General features: G+C 40.5%; 1 protein-coding gene across 3 annotated transcripts in view; it reads left to right on the forward strand.

Annotated features, from left to right (window-relative positions):
• Adgre1 (adhesion G protein-coupled receptor E1) overlaps window positions 1-16,319 on the forward strand; it is a 155,562-nt gene extending 139,243 nt beyond the window's left edge. For 2 of the 3 annotated variants that reach the window (XM_006244280.5, XM_039083467.2), the window contains exons 16-21: window positions 1,678-1,913; window positions 5,354-5,420; window positions 9,287-9,378; window positions 11,896-12,064; window positions 13,991-14,095; window positions 15,907-16,315. In XM_006244280.5, the coding sequence (XP_006244342.1) occupies window positions 1,678-1,913; window positions 5,354-5,420; window positions 9,287-9,378; window positions 11,896-12,064; window positions 13,991-14,095; window positions 15,907-15,912 (675 nt within the window). In that variant the 3' untranslated portion in view covers window positions 15,913-16,315. Of the gene's footprint in view, window positions 1-1,677; window positions 1,914-5,353; window positions 5,421-9,286; window positions 9,379-11,895; window positions 12,065-13,990; window positions 14,096-15,906 lie in introns of all 3 variants that reach the window. The other variant, NM_001007557.2, reaches the window with a different exon arrangement.
• The last annotated feature ends 607 nt before the right edge of the window (window positions 16,320-16,926 follow it).

The raw sequence follows: 16,926 nt of genomic DNA on the forward strand, positions 1-16,926 counted from the left end.
ATCCTTCTTAAAGCTCTCTATCATCTTCATGAAATGATAATTTAGATCTGAATCTTGCTTAAAAGGTGTGTTGGGGTATCCAGGAATTACTGTGGTGGGAGGACTGGGTTCTGATATTGGCATGTCAAATTGGTTTCTGTTGCTTATGTTCTTATGCTTGCCTCTTGCTATCTGGTTATCTCTGGTGTTGTCTGGCTTCCTTGTCTCTGACTGGAGCCTGCCTTTCCTTTGATTTTGTGATCCTGTGATCCTGGATGTGTCAGAACCCTTCTGGGTTTGAGCTGCAACTGGGGTGTGGGCTGAGTGGCTTGGGATCCAGGGCATTGGCTCTGCTCTAAGCATATGTGCAAACTGGATGGCATGTAGGTCTCTGGCTTGGTGTGTCCTGGGATCCCAGGGGTCCTGGTAACATGGTGTATTTGGATGGACTTTGGGGTCTTCCTTGTAATCCTGGATTTTTCAGAATACCTGGGGAGTTGAACTGCAACTGGGATGTGGGCTGTCTGGGTTTGGATCCAGAGCCGAGGCTCTGCTCCCTGCACAGGTAAAAACCGGAAGGTGTGCCGGTCTCTGGCTGAACCCCATTACTCTTGAGTATGTGGTATGCATATGTGTGTGTGTGTGTGTGTATGTGTGTGTGTGTGTGTGTGTGTTTACACCACGTGTGGTATGAATATGGAGGCCCAATGTAAGAAAACACCCTCAATCATCCTTCCACATTTCTCACTGAGGTAAAGTCTCTCAGTCAAACCAGAGCTGACTAATATGGTTAGTCTCACTATCAGGCTTCCTTCCAGGGCTGGAATTACATGTGGGCCACTGTGCCCAGTTAGCATTTATGTGGGTTCTGGGAATCCATACTTTTGGGAATCAGTTCTCTCCTTTCATGTGATCAAGCTTGGCAGCAAGTTCATTGATCAGCTGAGCCATCTCATTGGCCTGACCTTGTGTTTTTGAGACAGAATCTGTCTTTGGTCTGGAACTCACCAACTAGTCTAGGCTGGGTAGGTAGTGATCCCTAGGCAGTCTACATTCATCCTCCATACTGTCAGGCCTATGGGTACACATTTTCTTGGCTGTCTTTTATAAGGATCCTTGGGATGGATTTTCTTACCTATGGGGCATGGAGTGGGCAACTACTCTACTGACTGACAACTGACTGAAAGATTCCACGTAAGTCTAGTTGGTGAATGAATGTGATAGTGGACTTACTTAGAGAGCACATGGAGCACTCGCAGGAGTGTGGACGACTCCCAAGTAGTTGCATCACTGCAGAGTCGCACTGCATTATGGATGATGATCTCATGGAAGTGTTATCCTAGAATCCCTTTTCCCTTCAAGCTTCCATTGCTTATGTACCTTAACTTTTTCTAGGGCTACTCTCAGCTCTGGGAAACTTGGAGGAAGTATACTTGGAGTCCCAGGTGGCCATTTGCTCCCTTCCTTGATGAGATTCCTTGCTCCATTACCATGACCACAGACCTTTGTCTAGTTGCCATGGCTACCTGGTCAAGATACTCCCTACTTCTAGATGTTGAAGGGGTGAATACATTATGCTTAGTGGGAAACAGGCTATATTGTTTGAGAAACCCCAGTAGAGGCCATTCCTCCCTTGCATTTGTAAATCAACCTTCTACCTACATGGGGGATCCTGACATGCAGACTTCTTCTCTGCAGACAGCTTGCGCTATCATTGCGGGATTTCTACACTATCTTTTCCTTGCCTGCTTCTTCTGGATGCTGGTGGAGGCAGTGATGCTCTTCCTGATGGTGAGAAACCTGAAGGTGGTGAATTATTTCAGCTCTCGCAACATCAAGATGCTGCACCTCTGTGCCTTTGGCTATGGGCTCCCAGTCGTGGTGGTCATTATCTCTGCTACTGTACATCCATGGGGCTATGGAATGCATAATCGGTGAGTATCATTTTCTTCTTTATGAAGACCTTGTTACCAGGCTTCATGATAACTCTACCAGCCACTTGATCAATGCCATGACAAAATAAATATAATAATAATAATGATGATAATAATAATAATAACAACAATAATAATTAAGGGAGAAAACTTTCATTTTAAATACATGTTGAAGGTATGTGTTACATCATGGCAGGGAAGGGACTAAAGCAGGAACCTGGAGGTGGGGACCATGAAGAAAGGATAACCTCTGGCCCACTTATGGCCATTTTCATTTAGCCCAGGCCCAACTGTCTAGAAATGGTGTTGCCCACAATAGACTAGGACCTCTCGCATCAACTAACATTTAATGAAACAATCCAAAAATATGCTCCCAGGCCAATTTGATGGAGGCAGTTCCTCCTTCCCAGAAGGCTTTAGTATGTATTGAGTTAATAAGCACTAACTGTCACAACATTCAAACCACAGAATACTCTGTGGCCACTAAGAACAGTAATCACAGCAGTGATGTCACCAAGTGACTCAACCCCGATTGATCATGTATATAGGCAAGAAGACATTTCTGGGGTGGAAATTACAGGCTTTTGAGCATTCAAGGCTGATGCAGGTACCTGTAGCTTTTAACTGCAAGAGTTAGGCTTCTGCAGCTGCAGGCTGTAGAACTCAGCAATTTATGTCTCAAAGTACTCAGATTGGAGGCGTTCTAGTTTCATATCTGTTTTTCTGATAAACTACTTTGGAAAAGGCAGTGCAGGAGAGAAGAGGTTCTATTTCAGTTTGCTGTTCTAGGTTATAGTTCATCATTGTGGGGAGTCAAGCAGGGACCTCAAACATCTGGTCACACGGCATTCACAGTTCAAAGGAGAGAGGAATGCACTCAGTTCCATTTCCTGCCTTTACGCAGTTTAGGAACTCCTATCTAGGGAACGGTTCTGTGCACATCAATTAGCTCCATTTAGATACCGAGCAACTGAGCCTGACCCCAGCTCCCCGTGAGCCTCGTCTGCTTTTATGTCACATCTGGCGGCAATCTCGTGAGTTTAATTAGGCTTACTTATAAAGTATGGGTGAGAGTTTATTTACAGGAGTGTGAAGAAAAATCTCTCTCTCTCTCCCTCTCTCTCCTAGCAACTATTAACCACCTATAAATCCTCAGGAAGAAGTGAGGCCTTGCATTGTTCTCAAGGTAGCCAGCTGGGTTAGCATGAAGGCAGGTGTTGGCTGGTAGTCCTTTGCAACTGGGATGCCATGGAAGGATCTAACAGCTGTCAATTAGTCAACCCTCCCTGGATCTCAGCATTATTATCTTATTTAAAAAAATATGGAAATGTGTCCTTGACATTGCGGTTTATCATTAGCATGAAATACTGGTTTAACAGTATTTTACAATACTCTAGCAATGCTCAACTCTTGCTCTGCCCTGGTGAGGAGTATGTCTCTATAGTTATATAGTTATCAGGACTACCAAATTGTTTACTACATAGAAAACATATAACTGTCTGAGTGTACTATTCCAGGAAAAGATGATATAGTTGAGCTCATTTGACTATTTGACTGTTTTTCTAAATGCATAAATAAAATCTGCTCAGTCTGTATAATGCTACTTGTGCATATGCTTTCATAACTGATCATTTAGTATTGGATGAGCATTGGTATGCTCTTCCCCAGGGAAGACTATTTCTCCTGCTATCAGAATTCTCTAGTTTTACCAATATTTCTTTGTGTAGGGATGAAGTCTTGTAGATTTCCCTCACATGAAGCCTCTGAACCACAACAATGACTCGTGGCTTGATAACCCTACAGGTGTAGCACTGGTGTGCGTGCCTGGGTGGTAACCAACAGCTCTCTAATTTGACTTAAGACCTACTCAGTGAGGGCTCTGCACCATCTCTGGGTAGGACAATAGAGCTGGGCCTGGTGGTGTGGGCAAAGGAGATCCAGCTCTGACGGGTCCTGCTAAGACTGAACCCCCAGTGAACTAGACTGGTGGGGGGAGGGCGGCAATGGGGGGAGGGTTGGGAGGGGAACACCCATAAGGAAGGGGAGGGGGGAGGGGGATGTTTGCCCGGATACCGGGAAAGGGAATAACACTCGAAATGTATATAAGAAATACTCAAGTTAATAAAAAAAAAAATAAAATGTAAAAAAAAATATAAAACTCAAAAAAAAAAAAAAACGAGCAGGAGAGCTGGCTCTGCCCCTTGCCAGCTGATGTACTCTGGTAAGCTGGCACCACACTTCCCTTGGGCAGTGCTGGAATACTGCCTAAGTGGTGTGAGCATGGGAAAGCCACCCACTCAGCTACCACCCAGGCCCAGATCTAGGGCTTTGAGTTGTCCAGGCCCAATATCTGTCCTATTTATGAAATGCTGGAGTGCATGAAGGGGCTGGTCCTCCAGAACCAAAGCTACATGATCTCCAAAACACAGGGTAACTTTAAGATATCTAAGAGGAGTCCAGTCATGATCCTGTGTTGATAGTGTAACAGAAGCCAGAGGCCTCAAACCAGACCAGTGACTTGCTGCAATGAATATTTGCACAAAAGGCTGTTTGGGCAAAAGGTTATACTGTGTGACACACTGTAGCAGCTTCCTTGATAAGGTTTTTTAAAAATTATATATAATATATATAATACATAATTATTTTTGCATGTTTGGTTTTTTTTGGGGGGAAGTTGTAAAGGTGGAGGATGAATATAGAAAGATGAGGAGATGAAGGTGATTGTGGTACATGATCTGAAATTCACAAGGAATCAATAAAAAGTAAAATAAAGACCAGCTCAGCAAAAGGTAAATCATTCCTACTAATAGAAGCCTAACCAACTACAGGGCTAGTGAAGTCACAGATGTTGGAGGAGGTCTGACAACCCGTACTTTTACTAAATTAGCATAATTTTTAACCATATTCTAAATATTTGTTCTTATCTCCAAAAATAAATGTAGTCTTCACTCTTCAAGGAAACCTCTTTACAGCAGAGACTACAAAAAAACCCCTACAATCAAACTACAGAATTGTGAGGCCCTGCTCCAACTGATAGAGCTATCCCTCTTCACCTAAGGCTCAGGAAATACTGAGTAAGAGGGAGTAAAAATATTGTAAGACCCTGAGTATATTCCGTAGTCAAGGATGATGAATAATGACTTCTTAATAGAGGGACTGTTGGTGTTGAGGTTTGAATGACATAGTGTACTAGTGGAGGATTACGTGGATGTAGAAAGTTCTACGAAGGCTATGAACTGATCATTATCCTGGACTCCATTCCAGGCAAAGGTCTCATGAGTATTTGTCCAGGGTCCATTTTGGCTCACATCACACTGGCACCCACCCACCTTCCCCATAATCAGCATTTTGAATGGATATCAGTCTGCAGCATCGAGGATGCACAATTGCCAGGGCATGTACTGAGACAATGCCCTTGCCTCTTGTATTTTCCTTTACAGCTGCTGGCTGAATACGGAGACAGGATTCATTTGGAGTTTCTTGGGGCCAGTCTGCATGATCATCACGGTAGGGAAAACATCTCTTCAAGAACATTTGGTGACCTTTCTTTGGTCAAATTAGAAAGTGTCATCACACTGTGAAGCTTGCTAATCTCAAAACTCTTTCCTGTGATTCTTGGTTCTTGAGGTTTCTGGGTTAGGATGTAACTGATTTGGGATGTGATTTCTCTGTCAACTTTATTGTTGCTCAATTGCAAAATGTGTATAAGGGACAACAGCTCTTTTTGGTCATGCTTTGAGTTTAGTGGGAAATAGGTTTGTCTGTAGAAAGAATCTCTTATGCACTGGATGGAAACATCATCTGTCAATAAAAAGGTGATGGCTGACTGCTGAGTCAGAATATATTAGGTTGGAGTCTGGTAGGGAGATAGGAACTCCTGGATAGGGTCAGATGTGGGGAGAGATTTCCCCTGAACTCTGAGGAGACAGACACATGAAACTCAGGAAAGGTAACCAGCCATGTGGCAGAGCTTAGACTAGCTTTAATGGGATAACTGAGTTATAAGCTAGCAGGCACCAGTCAAAGCTTTTAGCCTAGGTGTTTATTCACTTACAATTTCATATAGGGTTTCATCATTAAAACCAGTGAAGGCAGGAATTCAAGCAGCACAGGAAACTGGAGGCAAGAGCTGATGGAGAGGCCATAGAGGAGTGTTACTTTCTGGTTTTCTCATCAGGACTTATTCAGTCTGCTTTCTTATGGCACCCAGGATCACCTGCCTAGGGGTGGCCCTACCCACAATGGGCCAGCCCCTCGCTGACCAATCACTAAGAAAATGCCCTAAAGGCTTGCCTACAGCTTGATCTTATGTAGGCATTTTCTCAGGAGGCTTGCTTCTCTCAGATGACTCTAGCCTGTTTCAAGTTGACATACTGCTAGCCAGTACAATGGTTTTCATCTCTTAAACCTGAGTGGCTGCTGATAGTATGGCCTTTCCTGGGGAAATGTGAACACATTTTTACTTACCTCAGATAGGGTACCCAGGATGCACCAGAGCCATGATTCTATCACAGTTCAGTTTGTCAGACCAATGAACTTACTGGGATTACACAAAGGAGCCTGAGTTGGGGTAACCCTGAGCATAAATTGCTTGAAAGCAGCTGCTTCATTAGAAATCTGGGGGCATAAATGTTTTGGGAATAATCAACTGGGGGACATGCCAAGCTGGGGTACAATTCATGAAAAGTACCCAGTCATTCTTCCATGGATCAGGCATTTAGCAAGTTGGAGAATCTCCCTTCCCAAGAGTCATTATGATTTCTATAACCTAGGGTGGGGTGGTGTAATCCTGTAAGTTTAAGGAAATTCCTGAGACTTGTGAGCTATTTATTTCCAGAGTCTTTACTGTAGGACAGGTTGTTTTAGCTTAGAGATTGTTCCACAAGTGTTATACTTTTCCACCTAGCCCTGTTACATGGCCTAATGTCCCTCTTAGGGGACTGCATGCTTTCTTGTTTGGCTATATCAAAGGATTTTCTTCTCCCTCATAATTCCAGCCCTGTCATGGAGAGTGGTATTGGAAAACAGAGATTGTGATTAGGATAATTAGCAAAATGCCTGACATTGACTGTTCCTCAACACATAATAGATTTGAGAAATGATGGAGATAAAAATAATAATGAAATGTTTCTGTCTTTAAAAAAATTTAAAATATTTTTGTATTTTCCATATTTTTCTATGTGGTGGGATTCAAATCCAATCAGGAAGTAGTTGGTTACTTCCAAAAATATTCATGCCACTATTGCACCAGTAGGCATATCTTGCCTGGCAGGTTGGTATTTTATTAATTTTGCACAGGATACAGAGAGGTTAGACTATTGACAGTTGTACTCTCCTGCCCAGCAAAGAGCCTTCTAGAACTATGAATGTTTTTTTTAAAGATTTATTTATTTATTATATATAAGTACACTGTAGCTGTCTTCAGATACACCAGATACATCTCTTTACAGATGGTTGTGAGCCACCATGTGGTTGCTGGGAATTGAACTCATGACCTCTGGAAGAGCAGTCAGGTGCTCTTAACCGCTGAGCCATCTCTCCAGCCCTAGAACTGTGAATGTTAACCAGCATGGAGGAAGCTGAAATGTTTATTTCACCCACTTCCAAATTTTCAAAACAATTTTCCACCTGAAAAATTTAGTTGTAAAGAAAAATAATCCCCTTATACCTTAGGCTCTCCACTGGGGTAATTTTGCCTTTCAGGGGACTGATGGGAAAGTATTTTTTCTGTTCCCACAACAAGGAAGGAGGATAACACTGGCATCTAATGCACAGTGTCCAAGAAGTTGTTCGGCAAACTCTAAGAAGGGAGCCTTGTACATCCCACATTAAAGGTTATATGACCCCAGATGTCAATATTACCAACATGGAAAAACCTATGTCCATGGTTTACATGAATCCTATTTTCTTTGTTTCCTTCCCTGTTGCTGTGATAAAATGCACTGCCAATTTCTCCCATTCATAGCAGTCCTGGGTTGTCTGTTTTTCTTTGTGTAGGGTTGAAGCCTCATGGTCTTTCCCTTATCTACTTTGACATGTCCATTGCTATTGTTTTTGTCCAGCCAATGTTTCTTCAGTCATGTTGAGACATTCTGGGTGTAACTCCTGACATTGTAAGGAAATATAATCTCACAGCAAAATCCCTCATAGCCTGGCTCCTAGAATATTTTTGTTCCCACTTCCATAATGTGCCCAGAGCCTTAAGTATAGGAGTTGTGTTCCCAAGAAAGAGCATATCAATTGGTTATCCAATACCAAATGGTCATCTCTGAAAACATACATGCAAGTAATATGTCAATGAGCAGGTTTTATTTAGAAATATATATGTATACAATACACACACATATACATATGTATATGTAATAATGGAAAAAGAGGCCATGGATTTCAAAGAAAGCAAGGAGGGGTATATTGGAGGGTTTAGAAAAAGGACAAGAAAGGGAAAATGAATATGAATATATTCTAAGCTCCCTCTCTCCCTAGAATCCTGACCAAGCCAACTTAAGGGCAAAAGAATTTATGTGGCACACAGTTCCAAGATACATCCAAGCACTGTGAGAAGTCAAGACTAAAAGAATTCAAAGCAGTCCATCACAGTACACTCATAGTCAGGAGCAATGAATTTATGCACTGTGCTCAACTCACTCTCTCCATTCGCATACATCCATAAGTCTCTACTTAGGCTATGGTACCACCCACAATGGCTAGGTTTTCTCACTAATCAAGATAAACCCCAACATGCATACTCATAGACTAACTTTAAATTAGACAGTCCCTTACTGGTGTTCCTGGAGGCTTGCCTCCTAGGTGTTGACAGTTAATACCAACCATCACACACTACTTTGAGAAGGTTGAGGGAACACCATTCAAGAGAAGGAACCATCTGTTTTGTGTCACAGTATATGACATCGACATTGGTTTCAGTTCTAACTGAAATGATAGGAAATAGCTGGTGCAAATAAAAATATCTACATGGGAACAACAAAGAACAATTAGTTCCAAGATAGTTACAGTATAATAGCAGAGGTATGCATTATCATCACCCACACTATAGACTCAGAAGCAGGCAGGGAGGTTCAAGGCTTAAGAAATGGGCTATGGACGCTGTGGCACACAATAGCAGGTTGGATAACTACATGTGGGGTGTCCTATGGGATCCATCAGTCATGATTCTGGCTTTCTGATGCCCACCCTAAATTGGAAGCTGTCAGTTATGTATCAAGTCCAAGCTATTTAGACCTAACAAATCCAGAATTGCAACCTGGCATCCTCCATCTAGAATGGGTTACTAGAAGCCATATTTCAACATGTAGATGAACTGGTCATAATCCGTCTATGTATCTTGTCTACACACCCTCTGGTTATCTTCGCAGATCAACTCTGCCCTCCTTGCCTGGACACTGTGGGTGCTGAGGCAGAAGCTCTGCAGTGTCAACTCAGAAGTCTCTAAGCTCAAGGATACGAGGTACAGTCTTTCTCACCTTTACTCACTCATTCCCTTCCTTCTAACAAAGCCTCATCAATCAGCTTTCTCTATCATGTTCATGTGCAGATGCATGCATGCCATGATGCACATGTATGGGTCAGAAGACACCTTGGGTGTTGGTCTCTATTCTGTCTCTTCCTTTCATCTCACCTCTGGGGCACTGGAATTACAGATGTTCATGTTAGAACTAGAACTCAGATCTTCATGTTTGTGCACTTAGCACTTCACCCATTGAGCCTCCTGCAAGTCTGGTCACTTTTTGTATGTTTATTGCAGAGAAATGATGAGGTTTGTATAGAATAAAAGAGTCCAGACAGAAAACTTGCCACTCCATTGATGTCCTTTATGACCTGTATGGCATTATGTTACTTATATAGGACGTCTACAAAGTTCACTTTCTTCATCTGTAGAAAGGGGATATTAATATGGTTTACTTTATGTAGCTAATAAAGCATTTCTATAATTTCTGGGAACACTGAGCCTTTCATGGATCACAACTGTTGATACATTCAGTATTAGTGTGAGCACCCCAACACAAACATGGACACACATGCCTAATGCACTATACAAACATAAATATATGTACATATGCATGCACACATAAAAACATGGATGTACACACGTGTAAACACATAAACACACAGAAACAGGAACATATATGCACACACATACTCATGGACATAAGCATACATGGATGCACATGTACACATGAACTCACATACATACCTACACATGCACATAAACATATGCACACATACCAATATGGATATATGCACACACACACACATGCACACAATACATTCACATGCCCACCCCCATATGCCCATGTACACACAAATGCAAGCACAACATACACATACACATTCACATGTACACTTATATACATACTGAACCACTCACATGTTCACATACAATGCACATCCACACATGAAATCATAAATACGCATCTATTCGCAAACATGCAGATGTACATGCATACACACAGAGACACATGCACAATACATTGACATCACACATGTACACACACACCATACACATATGCACACATATATACACATATAACACAAAAACATATAAGAAGACTCATAATATTTTTAAACGCTTGTCTAGTTTGAGACAGACTGTCCTTCTGTGGGACAAGCATGTCTGGAATCCATAGTTCTTCAGGGCTGGGGTTACTCAGTGTGCCACATGGTCTGTTTCAGAGTCTCTTTCTCTGGCTGGGAGTCACATGGGACAGTGCGATGCACAGAGAGGGTGAGCGTCTCGTAAATGTCAGAGGATTAGTGATTGAATAAATCATTCACTAACTGGCCCAAAGCCTGGACCACTGCTTGTCACTCAGTTCTTTTCTCCTCCTCCTCCTCTTCCTCTTATCCCTCCTCCTCCTTCTTCTTCCTCTTCCTCCTCCTCTTCCTCCTCTTCTTCCTCTTCCTCCTCCTCCTTCTTCTTCCTCTTCCTCCTCCTCCCCTCTTCCTCCTCCTCCCCTCTTCTTTTTCATCTTCTCCTCCTTGTAATCATCCTCATTCTCCATATCCATCATCATAATAAATATTGAATAAATATTATATTATAATAATAATGAATATTATTATTAATTATTTTAAAAATAGCATCACAATTTGTTCTGTTTCTATCGTTCTTTTCCTGTCTTAGTTTATTTTTATATCAAAATAAATTTAACCATGCAGAAGCTTGCTTCTGTCTAGATTTTTGTTTATTGTGAATTTATAGGATCTGTGCATAGTCTTTCAGCTACCACTGCCTCACTCCTTATTGTGACAGTGTAATGTCCCACTGCCTCATTCCTTATTGTGACAGTGTAATGTCCCACTGCCTCATTCCTTATTGTGACAGTGTAATGTTCCACTGAATGGCCATGCTACATTTTCTTTAACCTACATTTATGTTTTTATTTTATAGTATGTCCATTAACTGGTTTTTACCAAATCTGATCTAGCCTATATTTATCTATAATTAATCCATTCCTTCAAATTCTGATGAATATTGCTAATTGTCTTCCTTTGGGAGGGAAAAAGAGAATGATTGCTTCACCTGCAACCATTTCTTTTCATGTATGTGTCTATTTCATTTTTAAGATAATAAAAAGAACTAAGTGATGATTGCATAATATGTGAGTGTACTCAAAGTCACTGAATCACAGTTTTTGTACTTAACATGGTGAATTTGTCTCAGTGAAAGGACCTATAAGTGTTTTATAACCATGGATTTACCATTCACATGAGATCTAAGTGTCTGTATGTGGGTCTTTTTAGCCACTCATTGCTAAACCAAAAATCTATTCAATACACACACATCCACACATCTTTGAATACATGTGTATTTGTGGATAGCATTTTAATTGCCTGTAGGAGTTGAGACAGCAATTTTTACTGTTTTTATCACCCATATGATATCATCTTTAGACAGTGCCATGTCTTCATGGAGACCATACCAGCTCCCAAGACAATTCAATTTGTAAATATTATCTTCCAGGTTGCTGACCTTCAAGGCCATTGCCCAGATTTTCATCTTGGGTTGCTCCTGGGTGCTGGGCATTTTCCAGATTGGTCCCTTGGCAAGCATAATGGCATACCTGTTCACCACTATCAACAGCCTTCAGGGGGCCTTCATCTTCCTCATTCACTGTCTGCTCAACCGCCAGGTATGTTGCCTACTTGCATCTGATTCTCTGAATAGAACCACTTACTGCATGTGTTTGTAGCAGACCTACTCCCACACCTAGAACTGTGATATATGTGTGTGCTTTGTATGTTGTATGTATTTGTGTGTATATGTGTTTTTTTTGATATGTGTTATATGTGTGGATTCACACCTGTGCTCTTGGCTAGACACAGATTTTGGAACTCTTTCTCTATCATGTCCCCACACATCTCTAGTATTTTATTTAAATAAAATTGTTGTACACATGTGTGTAATCTCTTCATGGAGCAGTTTGACAGGGAAAAAGTGAAACTGAGAATTCCTCGCTTCTCCTTCTGGGCCTTCTGTGTGTCTATAGTCTGTGGTCTGTAGCCTATTTGGCCATCATGTTGTGTTTGTCAGATCTTTCTGAATTGCCTGTGTGCTATCTATCTATCTATCTATCTATCTATCTATCTATCTATCTATCTATCTATCTATCTATCTGTGTGTTATCTATCCTCCGTCTAATAAAGGGCTTACCTTGTGTTTATTAAATAGCGCAGAAAACAGAGCATAGAAAAGGGACAAGGAGTTATTTTTGGAAAAATTTGACAAAGCTTTACCGTGGGAGAAATTACTTTACAGGCCATGGCCGACCCAGAAGAGCACCCTGAACGGCTGCAGATCTTATCATCCTGTTTCCACATGCTGCTTTCCACATTTATGAGACATTTGTTTTGTTTCAGGTTGCTTTCAACTTGTTTGTTGCTCTCAGCAATGAGCACTCCCTCACACATCCCACATACATTTTGCTGGGCCAGGGATATGGGAAGTCATATAATTTAATGGTTTAGATTTTAAAAACTGATAACCTGAATAATTGAAGGCATAGTAAGGTTGATTGCATTGTTCTCTTAAAAACATGTTAGACTTAGACATGCTGAGCATATGACAGGATAGAATGTGGAACACATAATCTTAGATTACTTCAAGGTATATTATTAACTTGGCAACGATGTCTAGAAAAAGTTCAGTGTCTTTAAAGACAGATGGTATTTGGACAATAATGTATCACTTCTATGCACATGAGTGTAGTGCATGTAAAGGCCAGAAGAGAGTCCCTAGAGCTGAAATTGTGGGTCCTTTGCACAAATAGGGGAGACTCTTAAGGCACCAAGTCTTTTCCTAGCTCTTCCATTCTGTCTTTTGAGACAGAGTTTTTCAATGAGTTTGAAGGATCAATTGGTCTATACTGGCCAGCCTCAGAAAGTGTTCGATCTCTACCTCCTTAGAATTGGGATGCTGGTGTAGAGTCATGCTGGTACCCACCACCAAATTTTCTTTATTCTTGAGAATTTAGCGCACATACACAATGAAATATTATCATACCTACTGCCATTCCTCTTCACCAGATTCCACACATACCTTCTAACATGACCCCCAACCAATGTCATGTTTCATGACTTAAAAAATCCTACTAAGTCCAGTTAGTGTTTTCCATATTTGCATGAGTGTAGAGCTATCCATTGGAGCATATCCCCAGAAAAGACGGGTTCTTTGTCTGTCAGAAAATATCAATTTCCAATAAATCCTCTGGAAGGGTAGAACCTAGAGGTCTTCTACTCAATACATACTAGAATTTGGTTGGCACGATCTTGTGCAGGTACCACTAGCTACCATGAGTTCATGAGTGTGATGGGCATGTCATGCCCAGAAGACGGTACTTCACAGTACCCCCCTTATCTCGTCCAGTCCTTACATTCTTTCTAACTTCTTTTCTATGATGTTTCCATTTTGTGTTGGTTGATGTAGGTCTTGTTTAGGGCATTTCATAAAAATGTGGGTGCTGGAGATCCAAACTTAGAACCTCACATTGTATAGCAAACTTAGTGACTGGGTATTTCCCAGCTTGGTTAACTTTGCTTTCTTTTGTCTCCATCTCCAGGTACGAGATGAATATAGGAAACTCCTCACCAGGAAGACTGATCTTAGCTCCCATTCCCAGACTTCTGGGATTTTACTGTCATCTATGCCTTCCACTTCTAAGACGGTAAGGGACTTTACATTTCCCACTGGTGCTGATTAGAAGGGCCACATCTGCTCAATAAAACCAAAGAATACCTTGTGTCAGTACTGCTGGCTGCTAAGTGTGCTCACTGTGGGGATTGTAGGATGGGGATATTGGGGCCAGGATCCCCACATTTACCACTTATTAACTCTGCAACCCAAATAGGGTGACATCCACCAATGCAAAGAGAATATACATGCTAAAATTTTTATCCTAGTCAGTGACCAATGAGGATGTCAGAGAGCTGGTATTACTCATTCAAAGAATGTGATAGTTGACATTCACAAGTTCTGTGACTAGCTTTGTTGTTAAGTCACAGGTTGGTGGATTAGGCTAAGAAGGTGTCATAGCTACAGTTTTGTTACCAGGACCCAATACCCAGCAAAAGCAACATAAGGAAGGAAGAGTTTATTTCATTACAGTTCAGAAATCAGCATCAGGAGCATGGGGCAGTTGGTCACATGGCATCCACAATCAGGAAGCAGGGAAATGAATGTTGATGCTTGGATCACTTTCTCCTTTTTATTTAATCTTGTCTCCTAGCTCATGGAATGATATCACAACACAAAGAGTGGGTCTTCAAATTTCAGTTAATGTAATGTACATGATCCCTCTTAGACATGATCAGAGGCTTATAAGTAACTCCAGAATCTTTCAAGGTGGCAGTAAATATTAACCATTAGAGATGGGGTTTTATTCTAACATAAATAAAAATAAATGTAATAAATTTCAGAAACATGGTTAAAATTTGAAATCATTCTGTTAAGTGAAATAATCCAGACACAGAAGTACAAATATCTCATATCATCTGTCATATGTAGAATTCATGGTCATAGGTGACATGCATGTAGAAGTATAACCATTTGAGAGGAGAAAGAGGATGAATGGAAAGAATTGATCAAAGTATATAATGTATATGCATAAAACCATTAAAGAGAAACACATTATTTTGTTCAATATACCAATAAAGACAAAACAAATAACATACATGTTTATATAGCTATATTCTGGGATTATTATATATAAATAATATTTATTGAATTTATTCAATGAGTTTGTATCAGTTTTTATCTTAACATAACTTTATGCTGTAACATCATTATTCACTTAGTGCATACCAAATACTTAGTCAAATGGATCTACCTTAGTTTCAGTTCCTTTGACAATCCCTTGACAAAAGCAACTTTATAGAAAAAGAGTTTATTTCACATCAAAGTTCCAGATAACAATTCATTATCAGGGAAGTCACAGCAGTAGATATCGAGAGACTTGGTCACATTACATTCACAGTCATCAGCGGGGAGCAACTAATTCAAGCATGTATGCAGTGCTCCGCACAGCATCCATTCTTAACAGTTTAGAACCACATTTCTAGGGATTGGTGCCAACCATGCCACTACATCAGTCAGTATAATCAAGGCACATCTCTAGGTCAGTCTAGTCTGACAATCCCAAACTGAGACTCTCTTCCCTGGTGAGTCCAGACTGTGTGTTGCTGACAGATAAAATTAACCACTACCCTTGTCACTTGTCATATTCTTTGGTGCTGTACCCCTGATAAATAGCCCATGCTCTAGTAAATCACCTCCCCCAAAGATGCTCACACAAGTAACAAGTTAAATCCAGTGAATCACAAAGGACAACTGTGTTTAGAATTTCAATGTTTATGCTTATAGCCTGTTTCTATATTGATATCCATGTACATGTGAGATGGTTGCCCCCACAGATAAGACTGGATAATTTAGAGACCAATTCTGTTTCTGACTGAGGTCATTCTTTTTTGTGTTTTTCAGGGTTAACATTTTTCTTGCTTTTAAATATATTATGGAGCAACATTTGAGGATTGTAAGTGCTTCAAGACTACTTCGAATCATTATATAGCTTATGGAAATTTAAGGTATCGTTAGTTGGCGGCAGCTTTATATTTAACTCAAAACATGGATAAGTGGAACCAAACTCCAAGAGCTTCATGCACCAAGGAGAAACATAAGTTACTTACTCAAATGAACTCAAATGTCTTCTGTGCCTTGCAACTATGAAGCTCCACATGTTTTGAAAAGAGCATATCCAGTTTCAATGCCACAAGGGATTAGCATTTTTGTGTCTTCTATGTCCTTTCTTGTGGGGTTCCAGAAATTCTCATTTAACACCTATCAAGTAGTGAGCACAGAATAGCTCTCAATAAAGTATTTGTTGTCTGTCTGAATGACTTATCTTTTATTTACTCTTTTACAATTTTAGACATGTATGCATTGGTTATATCTTCCCCAATTCTCCCACTTCCTGGGCAAAGCCATCTTCACATTCTATTTCTCTTGTAAAACAATAAGCCCAGTTATTGCTTCTGAATGCTGGGATGTGGACTGATTTTGTTGATGTTGTGGCTTGAACATGTGCAGAAACCACAACTACAGTGAGTACACGGGTCCATGCCATGTCCAGAAGACATGATGACACTTCTTTCATCCCCGTATATAATATATTATATATACATATATATAATATAGTTCATATATTCTTTCTATCTTCTCTTCCAAAATGTTTCCTGAATTGGGGGTTTCATATAATTGTCTTAATTATGAACAAGCATTAAGTAGTCATTTATTCTCAGTACTTGAAAAGTTTTGAGTCTCTGTATCTTTCTGGTTTAAAATAAATGACCAGTAAAACCATAATGGGAATACCAAGCAAGCAACATTACCCAAAGAGGGGAGCAACTGTCACACAAACACTAAAAAATCACATACATTGTATTTTAAATATTAATCATTCCATTCATTTACATCTCAAATAACTTCTTGGTTACCTCTTCA

The sequence above is a fragment of the Rattus norvegicus genome, chromosome 9, assembly GCF_036323735.1.
Source record: "Rattus norvegicus strain BN/NHsdMcwi chromosome 9, GRCr8, whole genome shotgun sequence".
Taxonomy (NCBI): Eukaryota; Metazoa; Chordata; class Mammalia; order Rodentia; family Muridae; genus Rattus; species Rattus norvegicus.